The sequence below is a fragment of the Bubalus kerabau genome, chromosome 12 (genome assembly GCF_029407905.1).
Source record: "Bubalus kerabau isolate K-KA32 ecotype Philippines breed swamp buffalo chromosome 12, PCC_UOA_SB_1v2, whole genome shotgun sequence".
Classification (NCBI taxonomy): Eukaryota; Metazoa; Chordata; class Mammalia; order Artiodactyla; family Bovidae; genus Bubalus; species Bubalus kerabau.
Genome location: NC_073635.1, coordinates 36,484,369 through 36,506,986, shown reverse-complemented (window position 1 = coordinate 36,506,986; position 22,618 = coordinate 36,484,369). Strand labels below are relative to the sequence as shown.

The following is a 22,618-nucleotide window of genomic DNA, read 5'->3' as shown; positions in this document are numbered from 1 at the left end:
ATGCTGGCCACGCCTCCACCAGGCGAGCCTTGGGCAGGCATGCTTTCCCCACCCTGACCCTCCGCTGTCTGTGGGCAGAAGGTGGCCAGAGCTCAGCCCTGGCCCGCCGCTGCCCGGATGATTGCTGCCCTGGGTGAGGCCCCAGAAGAGCCAGCTAAGAGGTGGCCAGACCAAGTGGGCTCTGTTTGCTCCCTCCGCCCTCTCTGCTGTGAAGCTCCACATGGCCCAGGTTTCTGGGCCAGTGTTGTCCTTGGCCGAGCCTGGAGGAACCAGCTGTCCTGGGTGGAGAGACAGAGGGTCTCAGAGCAGACGCCCCACACCCTGCTCTACTCTGAACCGCTCCCTTTGCAAGACTCCACCTGAAACGAGAAGAGTATGAGGAAGCCCTGCCCGCCCCTCTCCCCAGGTGCCCAGCAAGAGCCCTTTGTCTCTGCTGGGACTGGCCGAGGCCTCCGCGGGTGGGAGGCACGCCTGTGGGCCCATCCAAATATTAGCTGTGGATGCATTCCTGCTTTGAAAACAGGAGACGCTGCGCGGGAGCCTCGCCTCCCACAGAACACAACCACTTCTGTTTTCCTTTTTCCAGTGGATCGAGGTTGACACCCACCGTGACCTTCCCTTCGCTTTGCCAAAGTTTGGGAGTCACAGTTTTTCTCTACTGGGGCCCAACAGCAGGAGTGAAGCTGGAGAAACAGGAGAACGCCCAGAGGGTCTACAGGGACCCCTGGAAGACTGACAAACCTCATCATGTCTTGGTGGAGGGGCAGGCTTGCCCTAAACTGAAGTTAAATCAGTGCTTTGCCTCCTGCACACCTGGTGTGAAGATGGTTCCAAGACACAGCTGTAGCCTGTAACCAAAATCAATATTTTCTATTTCACTATCTGATCACACAACAAAGCCCAATTTATCAAATTAGAAAAATGCTGCACAACGAGGCAACATTGAGTCATGGCTTTTTAAAAAAAAAAAAATTACTAGACCCAGTTGCAACTCTTTGCAATCTCATGGATTATAGTCCACCAGGCTCCTCTGTCCTTGGAGTTCTCCAGGCAAGAATACTGGAGTGGGCAGCCATTCCCTTCTCCAGGGGATCTTCCCGACCCAGGGATCAAACCCACGTCTCCTGCACTGCTGGCAGATTTTTGCCATCTGAGTCACCAGGGAAGCCCCTTCTCTTTCTTTAGGAGATTCAGTTGAAGCTAGATGTGGCCTGTCAGGATGCGTCTTCTCAGTGTAGACTGTAAAGGAAATCGACAAGTATGTCAGGAAAAGTGAGGCTGACTTCCGAGTGTGTGCAGTGTTCCTTGGACAGGATCCCTGCAGGCTGGCACTGACGGGACCTGAGGCCACAGGGAGGAGGGGGCATGGGGTCCAGTCAGCACCTCCCCACGAGCCCAGGCTCCAACTTTGCAAGTCTACTGTGCGGAGAAACTGTATTTTGTATGGTTTTAAAAACTGCTGTAATCAGAAAGTGAAACAATTCAAATGACCATTAGCTGATGAACAAATAAAACATGACCCTTCTGCACAGTGGAATATTAGGCCACAAAAAGGAGTGAGGCGCTGACACACATGGGTGAGCCTTGGAAACATTATTCTGAGCAAAAGTCAGGAGAGGGCCAGATATTATACAAGTCTGTGGATATGAAGTGTCTCACATCCAGTAGTTGTGTGCTGGGGACGCACATAGCACTTGCCTGCCCTCACACTCTCCTCTCCTTCTTAGGATGGAGGCTCGGTCACTGGGCAGCACAGAGGCAGGATGAAGCCAGACTCTCCTCTTGTGTTTGGAATTCAACTGCTCCCCCGGCCAGAGTCTTGGCCAGAGTGACCCAGGCTCCGATGACAGGACAGCGAGAGAATCGTCTTCCTTTGGTGGCTGCATTCAACATGGAAGACAGGATGAGTTACCAGGTGAGGTTCATCTTCCCTCTCTCCTAGGAGCTTGCCTTCTGGGAAGCATTTAATTGTCTTGCCACCAAACCAACCATGAGAAACCGCAAGTAGTGGGTCACTGTGCTGATTCTACAGACCCTCCAGGTCACGTGTCAAGGGCCCAGCAGGGTGGCCCTGGTTCTGGCCCAGTTTTGCCAGGTCTCAGCCCCTAGGAAGGATTCCACTAGCAGCGTCCTCATAAAGCCTCTTTCTCCTGACGCATCCTGGGTTGCTGCGAACTTCACTGCCATCCGTGCGCGAGGCCAGGATTAGGCTGAGTCAGAGCTCAGCTCCAGAGCAGCGCCTGCACCAACTGCAGTGGGAAGAGGTGGTTGCAGGACATCAGCGGCTTTCAGTGCGATTTAATCAGGGCTGGAGAGATGGGCTCAGGTACAGGGGTGAGTTCCGGAGTAATGCCAGGGCCCTGAGGAGGCTGCACGCCACCTTTGATCTGGACGCCTCCAGCCCCAAAGTCGCTCTTCTGCCTCCACCGGGCCCAGAAGCCACAGCTGCTCTCCGGGCTCTGGCCAAGTCACCTTGTAGGGACCTGCAGGAGCACATAGGTGCCCGCCTCCCCTCCCCCTCCCAGCTGCAGGCCTGTCCTGGGCTTCCCAGTAAAAGGGCACCCCCTCTACTCCAGCCAGGCTTCCCTTGAAGCTCAGTCAGTAAAGAATCTGCCTGCAGTGCAGGAGACCCGGGTTCAATCCTTGGGTTGGGAAGATCCCCTGGAGAAGGAAATGGCAACCCACTCCAGTATCCTTGCCTGAAAGTCTCATGGACAGAGGAGCCTGGTGGGCTGCAGTCTGTGGGGTTGCAAAGAGTCAGGCACGACTGAGTGACTAACACTTAGCCCCACCAGACCTTGGCTGCTGGTCCTCAGAGGGGCTGCCCCTTGCCCAGGCCCCAGCGCCCACAAATTGGACCCAGATCCCTAACCACATTGGGGCTGGAGAAGAAGACTCATATTTGTTTTATGTGAGGATGGGTGCCAGGAACCAGGCCTCGGCCCCACACAGAGGCCCGAGATCGGGAGAGAACGCCTCCCAGATGGGGATCCAGGGGCTCTGCCTTATGACCACGCTGCCCCGGCCTTGGTCTGGCAGGTGGGCCTCCCTCTGTCTCACTCGGGCTCAACGCCTGTCCTGCACCCAGGCTGGACCCTCTGGGCCTTCACCACAAACTGCGTCTTCAGCCCATCTGTCTCCTGAGACCCCTCCTTCCCCCGAGGCCCCTCCCCGCGAGCCATGCCCCACAGGCTCCCCCAGACCACTCGGGGTGTGCATCCCCCAAGCCTATGAGGACACTGGTTGATCCTGTATAATAATCGAGTCTCTGAGAGGATCACAAAGTCCCAGAGGAAGAACTGGGACCAGACCTGTGGTCGTCTCGTCTCCCTGACAGTTTGCAGCTCAGGATGAAACAAAAAACCCTCGACCCCCACCCTCGGGAGGGCCCACTTCCTGTGCTGTGCACCGGGTGTGGTGACAGCCTGCCTTCCACATGGGCGGCGGGTCAGGACCAGAGCTGAGCTGTGGGCAGAGGTACCAAGGTTGCCCCAAAACGGGGCCAGACGGAACCTCCCTCTCCCCAAGTCCACTGCCCACAAGCTCGGGATCTTGGCCCACGAGGCCTGGCCCTGGGTCTTCCTCTCGGGCCCCCAGCCCCGTGGACACAGACGGGATGGGCACCGTCCTGGGAAGTGGGAGAAAGGATATGTGGCCCTGGTGTAGCTCTGCAACAGAACTGACCACGGTCTGCGCAAACCCGCTGCCCTCCCGCCTTCCCCAGCACACACATTAAGGAAGAAGCATCCCCGAGCTCTGTGGCCCAGCTCTCCTTCCTCCTCTCCAGGGCGTCTCCACGGTTGCCCAGAGGGCCCGGCCCTGCTCTGCAGATGCAGGAGGAGGCTGAGGGTGGGTTCCGACAGGAGAGAAGAGGGCATCACCCTCTCCCCAGAGCGTACCCCTAAGAAGAGGAAAAGAAAGCAAGCTGACTGGGGATAGATCGGCATGTCTGTTTCCAACATAAACCCAAATTCACTCCAAGTCCTTTAAATCTGCTCTGCATTCTCAACATAAAGTGTTTTCTCCAGAAAAGATGATGTGGTGTTGCTCTGAAAAGTACAACGGAAACACACAGAGTCCATTGAGAGCTTGTCCAGTAAGATGCCTAGCGCCTGAGAGACACTGTGCCTGCCCCAGACTCTGAGTGTAGACCCGGGGCACAAACAAGGAGCGGACCCCAGCCTCATCCCACCCCAACCCACACCCACCCCATCCCTTATTAATATCTAGTAGCTCGTGAATATGAGCTATAACAGCCAACTTTCCTCCCATCTGTTTTTATTACTTGTTCATTCTTGCCTTTTCTGGGAAAATTCATGCTTGCAGCAAACATCACCCGTTTTCCAGGCCGCACGTCTGGTCAGTGCAGGAGCGGGTTAGGAAAGGCCATGTAGACAGCTCTAAAGCAAAACCTGAAGGGCAGCGACCCTGATGGCCACTCCAGGAAACACCTCCATTCAGGAGGCAGCTTGTGTCCTCCATTCAGGGACGTGGTTTGGAGGCTTGTGTCCACTCAGCTCTGGGCGTGAGCGAGGGTACACAGGTTCTGGAGGTTTTAACAAATGTTCTGCAACCAGACTCAGGCCTGTTAGAACTCACACCACAGACGTCAGTGTGCACTTTGTCAACTATACGTCCATGGAGCCGATGAAAACCACAGAGGCGCCTTCTCAACTGGTCACCTGGGGAAGGCGCCACCTCACGCCTGTGGACGTGACAGACATTGGTTCTGAGCTTAGTAACTGTCAGAATAATATTTACTGGGACCCGTTTTTACCTGGGTTTGGTCTGTATTCACGCGGGGAGTCAGGAGGTTCCTCTGACTTTTCAGCGGTTTCCAGGCTTAGGCTTAGAAGCATGTTTCACCTGACTTTAAATGTTCTGTGTAGCGCTGCTCTGCTTTGGAGAAACTGGAAGAACTGCTGATTCTGTGTTAGAGTTCTCCAGAAAAGGACTTACCTTGGGTCCAGGGGTTAAGAATCTGCCTTCCAATGCAGCGGATGTGGGTTCAATTCCTGATCTTGGAACTAAGATCCCACATGCAACACAGCAGCTAAGCCCTGTTCTAGAGCCCATGGGCCATAGCTAGAGAGCCCACACCCCGTTATAAGTAAATAATAACATTAAATTAAAAGGGGAAGGCCCAGATATGTTCCGGTGTCTCGTAGTTTATAGTCTATGGGAACTTGAATAGAATCTGTATCCTACTGTTGTGTGAAAATTGTGTAAGTCTTAATTACATTGAATTGGTTCATTGTGCTTTTCAGGTCTACTATATAGCCTTCTTCTTTTCTATATATTCTTCTATTCATTTTTGAGAGTTTAATATTAAACTCCAACTAAAAATCATAATTGATCTAGTTTAAAAAATAGTATATATTATCATATATAGTGGAACAATATGTAACTTTGTTTTTTATTTTCCGAGTGTCCTGTAAATATGTTATTGTACTTTCATAATTTAAAAAATAAAAAAGAAAGAGGAAAAAAAAGGGAAAGGCGCTTCTCTGGTGGTCCAGTGGCTAAGACTCTATACTTTCATTTCAGGGGGCATGGGTTTGATCCCTGGTTGGGGAGCTAAGATCCCACATGACTTGCAGTCAAAAATAAAAAGGGGAAAAAGAAGGAAGGAACATTCAGGATACTGTGTTGCAGAGTTGTGTATGCTGAAAACTTGCCTGATTTACACTGTATTTTCTACTTGGGTCAGTGCTTTGAAAATATCTAAATGCTGTGTCATCTGCCTGTCATAAACATGTGTCAAAGGAAGAACTCAGAGCACCAACCAGTTCTCTGATCATGCCCTGGGCACCTCAGACCTGCACACACCTGCCGTCTGTCCCCCTTCTCTTCCTGCTGCTTCCTGCTGCTTCCTGTTTTCGCCACCAAACACGGAGGCAGTCAGTCCAGAAAGGGTGGAACTTGTTTTTTTTAATCTCATCTTATTGCTTCATCAACCCTCACAAATAAGTCCAAGGATAAATATGACGAAGAATTTATGGCAAGGCGGCTGTGGCAAGGCACGGATGGCAAGGAAACGCTCAGGTGGCTTAAGGCGACGCCTGGCTGTGGGTGACGCAGCCTCGGCAGACATACCTGCCTGATCCAGGACAGGTGAGTTCAACGCCATGGACACAGACAAACCCTCACCATCTTCTCCCCACCAGGAAGCCCACGCACCTGCCGATGGGCAGATGCGTGTGCTAAGTCACTCAGTCAGGTCCATCTCTTTGTGATACCACGGACTGTAGCCTGCCAGGCTCCTCTGTCCATGGAATTCTCCAGGCAAGAACACTGGAGAGGGTTGACATTCCCTTCTCCAGGGAATTTCCCTGACCCAAGGATCGAACCTGGGTCTCTTGCATCTCCTGCATTGGCAGGTGGCTTCTTTACCACTAGCGCCCCCTGGGCAGATGTGGAGTTTAGCAATTTAAGGTCGTTACAAGAAGATGTACTGGAAATTAACCCATTGTTTATTTCCCAGTGAAAATGTGCCTACAGCCCTGGTGTACCCAGCATTCGTGTATACTCGGGGTCCTTGGAAATGTGTACCGAGATTTATAAACCTTTCTATCTAGTGAAAACCTGATTCCACTTCCAATAATCTGTCCTGGGTAAGCAATTAGAGATGTACTTAGCTTTAGGCAGAGAATATTCTATGCAGAATAATTTATAAAGTAAAAATGTTGACCACATCCTGACTCTCCTACAACAGGGAAAACTGCAAGTAAGTTATGGCAACACGACAGAGTGCTATTCATTCAAATCTGAACTTTCAGTCTCCTGCAAGCATGCCCTCCCCATGTACCGTGATGAAGCGTGTAGTTAACGTGTGGGTCTGAGTTCAGACTGGCCACAAGTCCTGGCTCTGGAATGTCCATGTGGCCTTGGAATGCTTGATCATCTGACTTAGTTCCCTTGTATGAAAATAATGAGGCTACCATAGAATTAAGAAAAATAATTCATGAAAAGTAGAGACATACAGGGCTTCCCTTGTGGCTCAGAAGGTAAAGAATCTGCCTGCAATGTGGGAGGCCTGGGTTTGATCCCTGGGTTGGGAAGATTCCCTGGAGAAGGGAATGGCTACCCACTCCAGTACTCTTGCCTGGAGAATTCCATGGACAGAGGAGCCTGGCGGGCTACAGTCCATGGGGTTGCTGTTAGACATGAATGACTGAGTCACTAACACTTTCACACTTTCATGCTGAGACATACAAGGGCTCAAGAAACATTTCCAGTAAGTTTGGTTACGCAGAAGTCACCGGGTGCTTTGAATGATACTGATGCTTGGGTTCCACACCTGGAAACTCTGGTGGGTGGTCTGGGGTGTAGACACAGCCTCCAGACTTCTCAAAGCTGCTCAGGGGGTTCTGATCCCAGCTGTGGAGGGGTGCTCGTGTTGGACTAACCACCTTCATGACCATGACAAAGTGGTCAGGCATAAGGACCAGTGGTTTGAAGGGCAGGAGCAGGCACAGCCTCTTTCCCACGGGAGGACGGGACTCCGGCCAGCTCCACACCGACCAGCCAGCCAGTCACCAAATATAAAGCAAAACAGGTGCTTGAGCAGAAAGTGGCCATCAAATTGGGCTGAGAACAAAGGTGAATGTTCCAGAAGGCAGGGCAGATGGAGGGGGAAGCGCTGACTCAGTGTGAGTTTTCCCTCTGTCCTCACCAGTCTGTGCAAGAGGTGGAGGCCCAAGCACCCTGAGCCTGTGCTCAGGGACGGGGTTTAGTGAATCCACAGGCCATTCCTGACAAATCAGATGTACCACAGCTCAGCCGCGGCTGAAGGCCATGCCCCACGACAGGGACACCTGGAGCCCACAGGCCTGAGGCCCTGCCAGAAACTGACTGCCCCCCTCACCCCACGAGCAACCCACGACAGAGGAAGATGACACAACTCAAAGTCTCCACAGCTTATTCACAATCCCCCAGTCATTTCTAGAAAAGCAATAGACAAGCCAAAAAACCTGGAATGTAGCCCATAATCAAGATGGACCCGACAGAGTTAAGCACCTTCCCACCATGCTGAGCAAGGCAGTTTACTCAGCTGTGTTGAGGGTTTGAGTGGAATGAGTATTTTTCTGGATTCATTGTTTCAGTCACAGGAACAGCAGTGGCCTTAACACCAGGAAGGGTGCCGAGTTCAGGTGGCCTGTGTTTTCCTACATTACATCAGGAAGTTTCCCCAACTCTCAGTCTTAGAGAAGAATTACTGGCCCTGTTTTCAAAGATGTGCTAATATCACTGTAAGCTTTCCTCACTCCGTCAAGAGCATTTTCTGAGCTGGCCTGCCATGGACTCTGGCTTCCAGACCCAGTATGGTGTGGTGCTCCTCCATTGTTTCTTTCTGGGATCACGCTGCCCGCGTGGCAGGTGTCTGAGCCTTGGAAGTGTTGAATGTTGAACCAGGTCCAGCTGCCTAGGCTTTCACAGGGAATCTAACACGATGTGCCTGCCACCAAGTCTCAAGGGCTTAGTTTACTTGCGGCCCACATACTTGGGGGATCCCCTTTTTCTTCCTGATGGAAAGTACCATTTTCTTGAAACACAACTGCCTTTCCAGTTGTATAAGGAGAATCCCATGATCAAATCAGAGGAGACCCCTGGGGTCTGTTGTACCAGGGGTTCTGGAAAGAGCGGGTCAAAAGTCAGCAGGCCAGGAAGCTGGCTCACGACTGACTGGGAGCCAAGGGTTAGAGGGATTGACTAACCAAGGGTTAGTCGAATCCAGGAGGTGGATTCGACTCAGTGTAAAAAAGATCCTCCAAGTCAGGGTCCCCAGGGTCAGACGGGCCCCCAGGGGCTTTGCAGAGATTTCAAGATGGTATCAAGGGTTGGGGGAGCATGGCTGCGGCTGCTCACCTGTGTTACCTGGAATTCCTGCAAAAACACAAATCCCTGGGCCCTGCTGGGGAGGCCCCAAGTCAGCAGGACTCTGAAAGACCCGGAATCTATCTCTTCACAAGAGCCAGGCAGAGCTGAGTCCCTGTGTGGTGGTTTCGGGACACCTGGTTCGTCCCTTCCAAACAGGACTCGGCAGGTTGATGCCAGCCTGTGCCAAGCTGGAGAGTGTTTAACCTTCTCTCACATGCATGCACGTGCAAGTGCACACATGCACACACACGAACAGGCACACATCAAACACAGGACTTGATTCTGAGCCTTGGCAAGTTCTTGTATCCACATGCATACACACACAGTGGTGAACCTGGGGGTGGATTTCAGGCTATGGATCTGACATCAGGGACTTAGAGCTGGGAACTGACCCCCACGATGGGCCTGTAGAGCTGCCTGGCAGTCAGTGGGGCACCTGGGGCCAGTGGGTCACCCAGGAAAGGGAACCAAGGACAGAGGAACCAGCCCCATATCCAGAAGCCCAGGTCCCCAGTGGGCACCACGTGTGTGAGTGAGGCTCCAAGCACGATTGACAAGGTTTTTTAATTTCTTAGTTGTGTTAGGAGCTCACAGACTTTGACACATTGGTTGTGCTTTAGCTCGTGGTGGCTGTTTTTCTTACTGACACAGAGAGAGCCCGGCTGGCGGCCGTGGTGGTTCAAGAGGTATCCTTGTGTGCACGTCCTTCCTGGGTTTTCAGACTGTGGCTCGGATTCCTCACATCTTGTGTTAGCTCTTCTGTTTGAGAAGACGTTTGTGTACTTGTCACTTTTTAATTTTTTTGGTTGCACTGGGACCTTGTTGAGGTGCACAGGCTTAGTTGCTTTGTTAACACATGGGATCTTAGCTCCTTGACTGGGGATGGAACTCACGTCCCCGTCCCCTGCATTGGAGGGCAGATTCTTAACCACTGGACCTCCAGGGAAGCCCCTGTGGCACATTTCTCGTTTGTCCTCGGTGGAGAGTTGCTCCAAGTCACCCAGCCAGTTAGAAGAGGCCTGAAGTGGACCATCAAGTCCATTTGTTTGTGGGGCCAGTTTTGTTGAGAACCTGCTCTGTGTGAGATGCCCCCAGAAACAAGACTTGAATGATCCCTTGGCCCCTGCAGCTGGCTGGGGGTCGGACGAGTGCTGCCGCTTGAGGAGGTCTCAAGGGACCGGCAGAGGGCCCAGAGGGCTTCAGGGAAGAGGTGGCCCCTGGATGCTTGTGCAGGGCAGAGCTGCTCCTGAGATGGGAGGCATTACCTTCCTTGCCTCCAGTCTCCACTGGTACAATAGCCCAGGGGAGACTGGGGGACCAGCTGGACCCGTCCTGCAGCCCTGCCCGTGAGGGGCTCTGGGCCCAGTCCACAGACCCATGTCTACTCACCCACACTGCACATGAATCTAGCCTCTACACGATGACACTTAGAGCAACAGAGGAAGTGCTTGGCATCCACAGTCTCCTCTCTGGGAGACTTGTAGGGTCATCCTACAAGAGGCCTGAGGTTAGGAGGCAGACTTTGGTCTCCAGCCGGCTTCCGGAAGGAAAGGGGTGGTGGAAGTGAAGTTATTTTGGGAATTATTCAGGTTAAACACCCCACTCCCCCCCAAAAAGAAGAAACAAAAAAAAAAGAAAAAGCATGGTGTATCTAAGGACACAAAATTAATAGGCAGTTTTTCCAAAAAGGTGAAGGGATCATTCGAGATCCTCATGGTAAGCGAAAAGACTATGTCAGTCCAGAGGTGGGACTGGGCAGAAACCCAGCACCCGCCGGGGTGGTGGATGGGGGTGGGGGTGCAGGGAGCAGGGCGGGGGGGCCAGGACCAGAGATATTCTCTAGCCCAGGAGCTGACGGCCAGCAGGAGTGGGGCTGGAGTGGCTGGACTCCAGGGGGTGGTGTGGAATCTGGTGTGTTGGGGGAAGGGCAGTGACCTGGCTCAGAGATCTGAAAAAAAGCAGAAACCAAAAAAAAATAAGCCAGCCCAAAAGGAAGGGAACAGAGTCTTCCCTCAGCAGAATACAAATGACCACCCTGTTGAGAAGGAAACAAAAGGTCACCACCTCCAGCTGAGGGACGCCTTGGGACAACTCCCCTAAGTCCCAGGGCTGGACTGGCCGTGAAGCCCTTGAAGGACAGGAGCGTCCTTGAGAGGCTGGGAGTCCCTCCCACTTGTCCAGAGTCACCTGGGCAGGTGAACGTTTGCCAGTGGGGGATGTGTGTTCCTCTCCCACCAAGAGACCCTCCAGGGACCCCAGCCTGGGTCCAGCAAGCATGGAGCAGGCCAGAGCTGAGCCCCAGGGCCCAGCCCAGGAGCGAAAGCTGCATCTCCTCTGGAGGGCATGGTGTCCTGGGGGCTGTCTGACGGGAGCCCGGCCCTGGCCACAAGAAGGGATGCTGGCAGGGGTGAGCCGCCTGGGAAGGCCCCCTGGGCCAGAGGGAACCAGGGGAGCTGCCCCAGCTGGGTGGCCTTGGGCCAGCTCAGGGCAGCTGAGGGTCCCACAGGAGAGCATGGGACCTCTGTCCTATCTGCTGTCCTCTCAGGCTAGGAAGCTGGGACAGGTCCAGAGACGAGGACACAGTGGGGGTGAGAGCGGAGGTGAGGGGGCGGCCCCGGGGGAAGGTTGTGTGCTCCAGAACCCCTCCCTGCAGGGTGCTGCTCTGCCTCGAGCCCCAGCCTCTGGTCCAGAGCCTCTGTCCTGGGTGTGGCCTCCACAGCCCAGGGTCACCCACAGGACCCCCTTTCTGACCATCCCCCATGCCAAGCCCTTCTCCAGGCTGAGGCAACACAGGGCCCGGGTAATAATTATCTTCGTGTGCTCCCTGTGGGGGCGTCTGGGGGTTGCCCGCCACCCTCAGAGGGGGCTTTTCCAACACGCCTGACCCTGGGGCCAACAGCACTGTGGGAAACACCAGCCCAAAGTGTGGGTTTTCACCAAACGGCAGACAGGAAGCTCTGAACAAAGCATCTGCTTTATGACCTGACCATCGTGGTCACTTGATGTCCATCACCAGGACACGTCTTTCCCAGAAAGAGCAGAAGAAAAGATGTCTTTATGCAATCAAACACTTTTATTTGGAATAAAGATCAGAAAAATGAAGGGAACTCCTCAAATGTGTAGGACCACAGGGTCCTCAGCAAGAGATCAGAAAATAATTACAAAAACTTTTTGCAGCAGATTAAAATGACTTGAAACTACAACCACCGATCATGATATGTAAACACGTGGAATCACATGAAAGTAAGCAGTCAAATCTTCGGACGATTTGCTCTCTTGTCTGCTGGGAGTTGGGGGGTATCCATGGTCCACAGACCCCAGCGGCTGTAACCAACCCCTGCCTGGGGCACGTCCCCTCCAGGCACCTGCCGGGGTGAGGACAGCAAGCAGGGCTCCCTCTGCCGGGCTCCCGCAGCCCCCCTCCCCACCCCGGTGTCTCAAGGCCGTGGGACTGAGGGCTGGTAGTCCCCGCTCAGGGGTGGTAGTGGTCACCACAGCATCACTGGGGCAGCTGGCGCTTCAGCTGGGCAAGTCTCATGAGGCATCCGTCCCGCCACGCCCTCCTGGCAGCCAAGTGCTCTGCGTCATCCGGAACCTTCACGCACATGGCCTGGGAACGGGCAAAAAAAAGAGGAGAAAGGGGAAAGAAGCGTGAAGGACAACTGATTAAGCAGAAGGAAAACCACTCCTATTTGTGCACACTCTTGAATCTGCTTTCAGAGACAGAAGAAGCCTGGCAAACCCTCAACTGATGTAACTCCCCAAACCCGGCGGGGGGCTGACGGCCGGGGTGAGCCACCAGCTCCCTGGTCACACTGCTCGCAGGGTCCCCTGTGACCCTGACAGGGCCGTGGACGGTCAGCAACAGGAACCTGGAGGTCAAGGCAAAGACCCCAGCTGCAGGTGACACCTTGTTTCCACAGGCAGGAGCTCACATACCTGGTGCACCTTCTCAGCTGTAGCCCCAGAGAATTCGGGAACGGGTCCAAAAGTCTTCAGGACACGCTTCATGCCTTCACTGTACCTGTCACAGTAGCTTAACATACCTGGAAGCAGAAGGAAACAAGAACACCCCTGGGTCAGTGAGCTCCGTCTCCACCCAAACCTGGGTGTGTCCGCAGGGTCTGGCCCCTGTGGGTGTCGAGGGCCGGCTGATGGGACACGCACCCTGCTCAGCCACACCGGGGTCAGAACTCAGCCTCTCCCAGCAGTAAAGCCCTGCGAAGCGACCCGACTTCCAGGCCCCCACGGTGCCTGGGTTAGCATCTCTCAGGGACCTCGGACGGCCCGGGTCAGCTCTGAGTCCTCAAGCATCACGTGAGTCCTCTTTGCACCACAAACGTCTCCTTCAACAATGTGCCTACGAGGTCACCTGTGTACCTGTGTACACCACTCAAATGCATCCCCTGAGAACCAAAGATGGTAAGTTCAACAGCATCCATTCCCTACTTGCCTCTTACCCATGGGCTCTAGTTGGCCCTTCACCTCCTGGGTGACAGGTTCTCAACACGGGCTATTTACCCCCGCAGAGCAGGCCCGGCTGTGGCTGCCAGGTTAGGGCCCCACCAGCCCCAGGGGCTGCAGGTGACCCCTGACCACACGCCTCCCAACGCGTCTGCCGACATGGGGCCTCAGTGGAGGACAGAGTCCTAGGTCTGTGGTGGAGAAGCACATGGAGCAGAGGCTGATCCTGAAGGGGCAAAGGGGACGCCACCCTCAGGGTAGCGTCAGGTGTGCGTGGGGGAGGCTGATTCCAAGAGGAAGCCGTCCGCTGCCCGCACACGGGGTGGCCTGCCTGGACCGGCCGCTCCACACACACACACAGCCCAGCCCGCCCCTGCCCTCCAGGCGGGGAGGCTAGGCCGGTCGGTGCAGGCCTGCGCTCGGGGCAGGTCTCACAGGAACCCAGTGCAACCCCCCTCCAAACCTGCTGAGCTGCCCTGGCCCTCAGCCAGTGTCTTTCAGAACCAGGGAGACTCAGCAGTTGGTCAGACAGGCTAAAAGGATAACAGGGAACAAACAAACTGCAGGATGTGAAGCAACCCAGAGCAGGGCTCGCACCTGCCCCACAGACACTGCATGGGCGTGTATGCTAAGTCCTTTCAGTGGTGTCCGATTCTGTGCGACCCCATGGACTGTAGCCCGCCAGGCTCCTCTGTCCACGGGATTCTCCAGGCAAGAATACTAGAGTGGGTTGTCATGCCCTCGTCCAAGGATCACAAACACTGCATGATTCACTTAAAAGTGATCTCCAATGGACATGCCTTAAAAAAAAAAGATGCATAACTTCTGTGGGGTTAGTTTTTGTGTATCTACATCTGTGTGAAAGCTTAAATTCACTGATTTCAACTGCACTTGGCTCAAATCATTTCCCTTCTCTCTAAGAAGGATGATACCCACTTTGTCTCAGAAGAGAAAGTGGTCTGAAGGATGAAAATTCAAACACACTACTTTTCTGACATCAGCACCTGCACTTAAGCTCCGGACGCTCCCTTTTAAATTGAAGGGTTTTGCTGCATTTACCAGAAGCATGGGGGACAGTTCAGAGCTTGGGGAGGCCCCCCACCGACCTCCACCAGTTCTCCTGGATACGCAGCATGTCTGCAACATGGAAAATGCCCCAAACACTTACCTATTTTTGGAAATTAAATATTTACTTCACTGAGCCTTTTTGTAGGTTTATTCAAACTAAAGGTGATACAATCTAGGCACAAACACAGCTTACCCATTTTGAGGGAGCAGTGACACCCAACAGAAAAAGCTGGAAAGACAGAGAGGAGAGAGCAGGCAGGTGCTGTAGTTGTGAGCTCACCCACTTTTGGGGAAAATGAGCTGCCCTGCCCCTCCTCCCCCACCATGAGCCTCGGGACGCAATTCAGGTGCCCTGTTTCACCTCCGGCTACTTAATGACTTCGCAACAAGCACTCCTCTCTCGTGGCCCCAGTGAAGTCATCTGAGAATCCCAGGGGCTTTCTCGTACCTTTTTTCCTACTGCCTTTTATAAAACTTGTAGTTTTAAAAGAGCTTTTCACTTCTTCAGAACAGAATAAAATATGGTAAAACTCTTATACAATTCATAATTTCCCCCCAACTTGCTCGAAAGCCAATTAATATTTCAGCCCTACTAACATAAGAACTGGAGAAGGCAATGGCACCCCACTCCAGTACTCTTGGCTGGAAAATCCCATGGATGGAGGAGCCTGGTAGGCTGCAGTCCATGGGATCGCGAAGAGTCGGACATGACTGAGCGACTTCACTTTCACTTTTCACTTTCATGCATTGGAGAAGGAAATGGCAACCCACTCTAGTGTTCTTGCCTGGAGAATCCCAGGGACAGGGGAGCCTGGTGGGCTGCCGTCTATGGGGTCGCACAGAGTCGAACACGACTGAAGCGATTTAGCAGCAGCAGCAGCAGCAACATAAGAACACTTTCTGCAGCAGGCCCTCAGCTCTCGGATAAACGCCCACTGTCTGCTAGGCCAGTAGCCTGCACTCACTCCAGACACGGGAAGTTTGTGGCGAGTTGGAACCCATGCTGTGAAGGAAAGTCCAGTGAAGGAAAGTTCTCCCCTCCCATTAGGGTCAAAAAGGAGGGTTTTATTTCCAACTGTAGTTTTGGCTACTCTACACCATGAAAGGTGAGTGGTATGGGAATTACTCTGGACTAATGATCTCACTGACAACAAGAAGGAAAAAAGCCACTTCACCTTTCATCCCACTCAGCTGCCCACCCCACCCCCACCCCCCCATCTTCTTTGCATTCATGCCCTCTGCTTGGTCAACAATATCCACTTCCAAAAACTCACAGAGCTTAGCTTTCTAGAAGATCCTGAGGGACTTTCCTGGCGGTCCAGTGGTTACAAGTTCATGCTTCCACTGCAGGGAGCCCAGGTTTGAGCCCTGGTCAGGGAACTAAGATCTCTTATGCTGCGTGGCACAGGCCCCCTCCCCTTCCAAAAAGAAGACTTTGAACCTAACTGCTTAAGAGCTGCTTATACAGAATAAGAAAAGATGGGGGAAAAACAGATTCTCATGAGATTAGCTCATCTCACCGTTTTTGACTCGAGCCCAGTGTCTCCATCCGGCTTACACCACCCCTGTGAAGGTCACGGCTGCTGTACCAGTTTTACAGGTGGGTAAACTGAGGGGCAGCGAACTGACCTGCATGAGGTCATCTAGCTTGCAAGTCTAGCAGGGCCCAGCCAGCCAGACCCACCACTCACAGCTGGCACTCCACGGCGGAGTAAGCGTGCTGGCCTCCTCTTCTCAGACACTATTTTATTAGATTAAAAACACATCCTAAAATATCTTTACCATTTCCAGATAAACTATAGCTTTTAAGACTAGTAACCAGCCTTAACCTGAGATTCTGGCTTTACGAAAACGACACCCAAAAGGAGGCATTCCCGATACGTTCTGGTGGCACGGTGAGGAATCACGCACATGTCCACAGTCCTGAGCCAGATCTCAGAACTGACTCCCTCTGCTCCCTGGAATGCTCTGAAGTTGAAAGCTACATCTGTCCACCACTATCACGGTCAGCCAATTAGGCTTTCTTATCAGCTGCTTTGTTTGAAAGATTGTCGCGGGCCTCCTTCCTGTCTGCACGCTGTTTGTTCTCGAGTTTCATCAGCTTCTGTTTCTATTTGTTTGAGAATTAACTGTTCTCAGTCTCTCCCTATCAATTTCTTGTGATACCTGATTTTTCTCAAGAAAAAAAAAAGGAAGAAAGAAAAAGAAAAACATGACACATACCTCCAGGCAGCGTCTCCTACATGGTGCTGTTTCTCCTCAGTTTAAGAAAAGGCAAGCCTGTTTACAAACTATGAAAGCAGCAACTGGCACAGGCCCCTCGGCAGCCCCTACCTTCCGCGTTGAGGTGCATGGTCTCCAGGGGCCCAATGAACGCGTACCGCAGGCCCAGGCCATCTGACATGACAAGGTCAAGGTCACCCGGAGACACCACACCTTCCTGAGAGGAGAGAATGGGGTCCGGAGGTGAGCTCATAGGGAGGGCAATTCGTTACCATTGCTCTCATCCTCACTTCTCTAAACAGGACCCCAAACACCCCAGAAGCCCTAGAACAGGCTTCATCAGATGTGGCATCACACAGCAATCATACACGAACGAACCCTGAGAAAAGATCAGCTTGTGAAATGGTTGGACACCAATTCAGTTCCTATCCCTATGGTCCCCACCTCCAGTGTCCTGGCTTCTCTAGCTCCCATCACAGCTTCAGGGAAGGGGAGGAGGGGGCACAGGGGATGGGGGCACGGGGGGTGGGGTGTCAGAGGAAACAGCCAGAAGTGTCCCCTGACATCTAAGACCTGAGGCCACTGGAGGAGCAGGAAAGCCATCCTCAGGCTCTGCTGGCCTGCAAGCCCGGCCTTGCCCAGCTTTTAACGAGTTTGTAGAAGAGTGCTTCTCTGATGAAATGCATCTCAGAGCTGTGTGTTTGCAGAGGTGGGGCTGCTGTTCACAGGGCCTCCACCGCCCATGTGTTCCGTTGGGAAGGCCCAGGGACGCATGGTGACAACCTGCATGACCGCCGGCACCCCCGGGATGTCCTGGCGCATCCTCTGCCAAGAGCCGACGCCCCCAGCAACCTGGGCTCCCTGCCCCTGGTGCTGGTACCAGGGTGTCAAGCACCTCGTCAGCAGGAAGAGTCCTCCAAGTTTCCTATTAGTCCTAAACCATCCTCGGGCTCACATGACCACTGATGAGAGCAGATCCACTCAGGTCGCTCAAATGCTCAGTCTACCGGCCTCCACTCTTGGTGACAATGCTGGGGGGTTAGGGGGTGTCAGGAGGAAACAGTGCACACGAGGCCTGTGGGGCCGCCCAGAACCACCAGAAACGACTGCTAGATGGCAAGGTGCCCCACTTCCCACATCATGTCTCGGCCCGGTCCTCTTCCAGGGCCGCCCTGGCCCCTGGGGATGCTGTGAGAGGCAGCTGGGCGGGGATGGCTGATTCCCAATCCCCCAGCCCTGGTCCCTGGGTCAACATTCCAACAGCCTGGGGTTTTCATTCCAGCACCAAACTGTGAGGGATGTGGACCCGGAGGCCAGCCTGACCTGTGATGTTGTTTGCCTTGGCTCTCTTCTTCCATAACTATGTTCTGCACTTTCAGAGCTGACTTCCAAAGATTTCAAAACACCCACAAAGTGAGCCACCCCAGAGCAGTTAATTCTTGATTTGTAAGTGTCGTGAGCGGGGACAGTGACCTGACTAGACAAAGGGTCAGAGGGCTTCCCACCACCCAACACTGTCAGGTCTGGAGGACCCACACCTCCTCTGGGTTCGGGGTCCTTCCCTCCTGCTTCATCCATGGAGGGCAGTCAGGTTTTTATCAGTTGCTATTCATTAGCTGAACAAGTTTAGAAAAGGGAAAAGTCTTCATGTCTCCCCTTCCTAACTGCTTCTTTCTGCTCCATATGGATTTTCTGAGGTAGGCTTCTTTGTGTGTTAGTCACTCAGTTGTGTCTGGCTCTCTTTGCAACCCCATGGACTGCAGCACTCCAGGCTTCCCTGTCCTTCACCATCTCCTGAAGCTTGCTGAAACTCATGTCCATTGAATTGGTGATGCCATCAACCATCTCATCCTCTGTCATCCCCTTCTCCTCCCACCTTCAATCTTTCCCAGCATCAGGGCCCTTTCCAATGAGTCAGTTCTTCGCATCAGGTGGCCAAAGTACCGGAGCTTCAGCTTCAGCATCAGTCCTCCCAGTGAATATTCAGGGTTGATTTCTTTTAGGATTGACTGGTGGAAACCTCAGCTCTGCCCTGAAGGTCATTCAATTGATTGGATGAAGTCTGCCCAGATTATTGAGAACAATCTCCTTACTTGAGTCAGCTGACTAGATGCTAATCACATGTATCAAACACCGTCAGCACTGTGTGTGACAGAATGACCAGCCCTCTGCTTGGCCGACCCTCACAGGGGACCCTCAGGCATCCGGGGTCTGGTACTCTGTGGCCAGGGAGAGGAGGCGGGAAGACATCTCTAAAATACCCACCGTGGGATTTGGACTGGACCTGGGGAGACGAGGAAGAAGGGGGAGGTCCTGGGGGTTGTGCACAGTTCAGGGATGCAAAATGTGTTGAGTGAGGCAAGCCTGGAGACTATCTCCTCTACTGATCACCAGCTACAGAAGTAGTCTTCCTTCTAATCAGCCTATTTTCCTACTAAATTCTGTCATTTAATTATTTATTTTGCACACCCTCATATTCACTTGCTTTTCTCATGTTTCTCCTGCCATCTTTCCTGGTCTCTCTCCTTTTTTTTTTTTTTTTTTTTCCTCTTCTAGAAATTACTAATTCCCAGCTCTTGATCTTCTTCTACTTTGTTTTGCTCTACTTTTCACCACATGTGATCCTGAATTTTCAAGTTTTTCTTGTGCAAACACTTCTCCACCTCAGCCAACACCACCACCACCACCAGGAATAGACTTGCCCCCCAGGAATTGGGACAAAGTTATATACAAGTTTCCCAGCCCACAACCAGAGCCGTTCAGGCCTCAATCCAGTGTCTTGACCGAGGCAAAAAAATGTTTTACTCTGTTATGTGTTAGGCAATGAAATGTTGTATCTGAGGGTGAGAATGAGTGAAGCCTGAGATGGTCCAGAATCACCCCTGTCAGAGGCTCAGGACAAGGGGTCTCAGGGAAAGAGGCCCCTTGAGGCTTAACCCCAGATTCCCAGAGATGGTCAAGCTCGAGCCACATTGGAATGACCTTAATGCAAGATGGTAAAGCCCAACTGGGGGTGCTGGGCCCACCTTTAGAAAGTCCAACCCCATAGCCCGCCCGTACAGATCCAAGATTCAGAATAAGGCAGTTACAGACAGTGGAGTTTAAACTAAGAACTACCACGGTGACGAGGAGGCCAGCTTTTCTCATGAGGAAGCACCTGGAGCCATGAATTCATTCCCTCCACGCACACACACTTGCGTGTTTCCTCTCTACACTCGTTGCCAGGCACCACATGTCTGACGTGCACCACGAAACTGGCTCCAGAGCAAGACCGAAAAAGGCCCCCTCTGCCCGTCCCCACCCACAGCTCCTTCCTGGAGGAGGTGGGGCAAGGACAGGACAGAACTTCACAGGAAGGACTGCCCAGTGCTGCCGGCCAGCTCTCGTCACCCCGAGGCTGGCGGTCCATGAGCTGTGCATTTTCTGGGAAGCAGGGCGGGGCCATTCCTTCAGGATGACTGGGCTCCGAGCACCTTGGAGACGAGCTGACTGAACACGCTTAGCTGATGCAACAGGGCATAGGATCACAACCCTCCTGCCCCTGCGTCCAGAGCCTCAGACAGGATCCTGGGTGGGGAGAGGTGATGAGAGATGCGGAGAGGACTATTCTGGCTGGCAGGGCTCCTGGGATGTGCAGCCCCAGGTGGGCCCAACCTCTGGTAAGGTATCCCTTCGGGCGGGGCGATCCTGCTGCCCAAGTCATTCTGGGAGAAGGAGCCAGAGGAAGAGACTGAACATGCAAAGAGGCACCGTAAGGCAGAACACCTGAAATGACCTTAAAACATCCCACAACAGGGGAAAGGTTAGTTGTTTGTTTTTTTTTTCCAAAAAGATCAATGAAACAAAATATCACAAGCCGTTAAAAATGAACAAAAACTCGAGGAAAGTATTCTTAACACAGACTAGACAAGAAGGCAGAAAAAATAAAAGCACTCTAACTCAGGGTAGGGAACAGAAGTGGTATTTTCCCTGTATTTTTGAGAATAAAGCCTTCAGTGGAAATAAACCAAAAAATGAAAGGGATGGAGAAGAAAGACTTAGTGCGGATCTAAGGGACAGTCTTAAAGGAAATCAGTCCTGAATATTCATTGTAAGGACTGATGCTAATGCTGAAGCTCCAATACTTTGGCCACCTGATGCGAGGAACTGACTCATTGGGAAACACTGAAGACAGGAGGAAAAGGGGACGACAGAGGATGAGATGGGTGAATGGCATCACAGACTCAATGGGCATGAACTTGAGCAGACTCCAGGAGAAGGTGAAGGACAGGGAAGCCTGGCGTGCTGCAGTCCCCGGAGTTGCAGAGTTGGACACGACTGAGCAACTGAACAACAAAAGGTCAGTCCAGAGCTGTTTGGGCCACAGCGGTGTTACCCACTTCTCTCGTGACAAAGCTCTCAGGAAGAAAAACACCGGTGGTAAAGAGGCCAATAGAAACAAAAAGTCTGAACCTCAAAAACTATTCACAGTAAAATCCCTTGTTTGTGCAAATACAAGTGCACCGGGGCTCGGTGAGGCCAGGACTGAGGGTCCTCGGGAACGAAGCTCTTTACAGAGAGGTTTGATGGCAACCCATCCCAGTGATCCTGCCTGGGGAATTCCAAGGTCCATGGGGTCGCAAAGAGTCCGACACGACTGAGGGACCAACACTTTCACTTTGAATCAAGCAGTGAAAGCCCCACCCCCACAGCAGGCACACACAACCCAGTCTCTGCCCCTCTGACCTCCAGGGTCAGCTCCCACCTGCACTGGGGGCGGGACGAATAGGCTCCTGTCCAGCTGTTACCTGTAGCCCCCTTCTCTGCCTCCTCTCCTGGAGACTCTTTCCCACCCCACCCCCCACCTCCATCAGGGGCCCCCGGCCTGCCTGTCAGCTCACACCAGAGGAGCTGAAACCTCTCACTGCCCGAGCACCTGTGGGAGAGGACAGGCAGTCAGGTGTTAGAGTAACAGCACCTCACTTTGTTTCTTTTTCAGAGCTGTTAGAGCACTAGCATAAATGCTTTTGCTTTAAACACTATTAGAGTAACCCCAGGCATGCCAGACAGGTTTTTTTTTTTTTCTTAATTGAATGTGTGGTTGGTGTTTTCATTATGTTTATCTGTTAATGGGGCTGGAGTTGTCTCTAAAATAATACATCAGCAGCATGTCTCCTTTGAATAGGGCTTTACTGCTCGCCACTGTGGCTACTCATAAAGTCACCTCCCATAAAACAGTAAACACTGTTATAAAAATGGTCTACTTCTTACAGACCATCGCTGCTGGAAGAGTTCTAATTAACTGATACGGGATTGAACCCGCGTCTCCTGCACTGCAGGCAGATTGTTTACCGTCTGAGCCACTCAGGAAGCTCAAGTCTGCGCAAAACCACCACTGGCCTTAGAAAAGCTCCTGCAGCCTTCCGGCTCCACAGTTTGTCACATGTGGAATAACTCAGGTCAGCTATGAGTGGCCTCTAGTTTCTCTGATTGGCTCCCAGTGGTCAATGCAAAACATTAAACACTTGCTGAGCGGTGGGTGTGCTTCTGATATAGCTCTGGGCCTTCTTAAAAATGCTGAGACCATGGGGTCCTTCCAGACCTGTCCTGTAACAAAAAGCATCTCCTGTTCCATCGACCTCTGAATGAAAGGCCATTGACAGGAGGCTCTTCCAACTAAAAGCTGAGAAAGCAGGTGTCGGTTAATCTGGAGGTTGGTAGGAGTCCCCTGGTGGTCCTGTGGTTAGGACTCTGAACATTCACTGCTGGGGGTCCAGGTTCAATCCCTGGTTGGGGAACTAAGATCCCACAAGCTGTATGGCATAGCCAAATAAATAAATAGACAATAAATTTATTTTTTTAAACCCTTAAACTTTTTCTTGAGGGGGAGGAGGGGGCATGTGGCTTGTAGGATCTTAGTTCCCAGACCACAGATGGAAACCAGGCCCTCAGCAGTGGAGCCCTAACCAATGGGCAACCAAGGAATTCCCAACCCCTAAACCTT

General features: G+C 52.6%; 1 protein-coding gene across 3 annotated transcripts in view; it reads right to left on the bottom strand.

Moving 5' to 3' along the window:
• Window positions 1–11,934: 11,934 nt before the first annotated feature.
• The window catches only part of CRYL1 (crystallin lambda 1), a 57,399-nt gene continuing 46,715 nt past the window's right edge, over window positions 11,935–22,618 (bottom strand). For 2 of the 3 annotated variants that reach the window (XM_055542581.1, XM_055542582.1), the window contains exons 6-8: window positions 16,747–16,852; window positions 12,820–12,926; window positions 11,935–12,490 (exon numbers count right to left, since the gene is read on the bottom strand). In XM_055542581.1, coding sequence (XP_055398556.1) covers window positions 12,380–12,490; window positions 12,820–12,926; window positions 16,747–16,852 — 324 coding nt within the window. In that variant the 3' untranslated portion in view covers window positions 11,935–12,379. Of the gene's footprint in view, window positions 12,491–12,819; window positions 12,927–16,635; window positions 16,853–22,618 lie in introns of those variants that run through there. The other variant, XR_008701002.1, reaches the window with a different exon arrangement.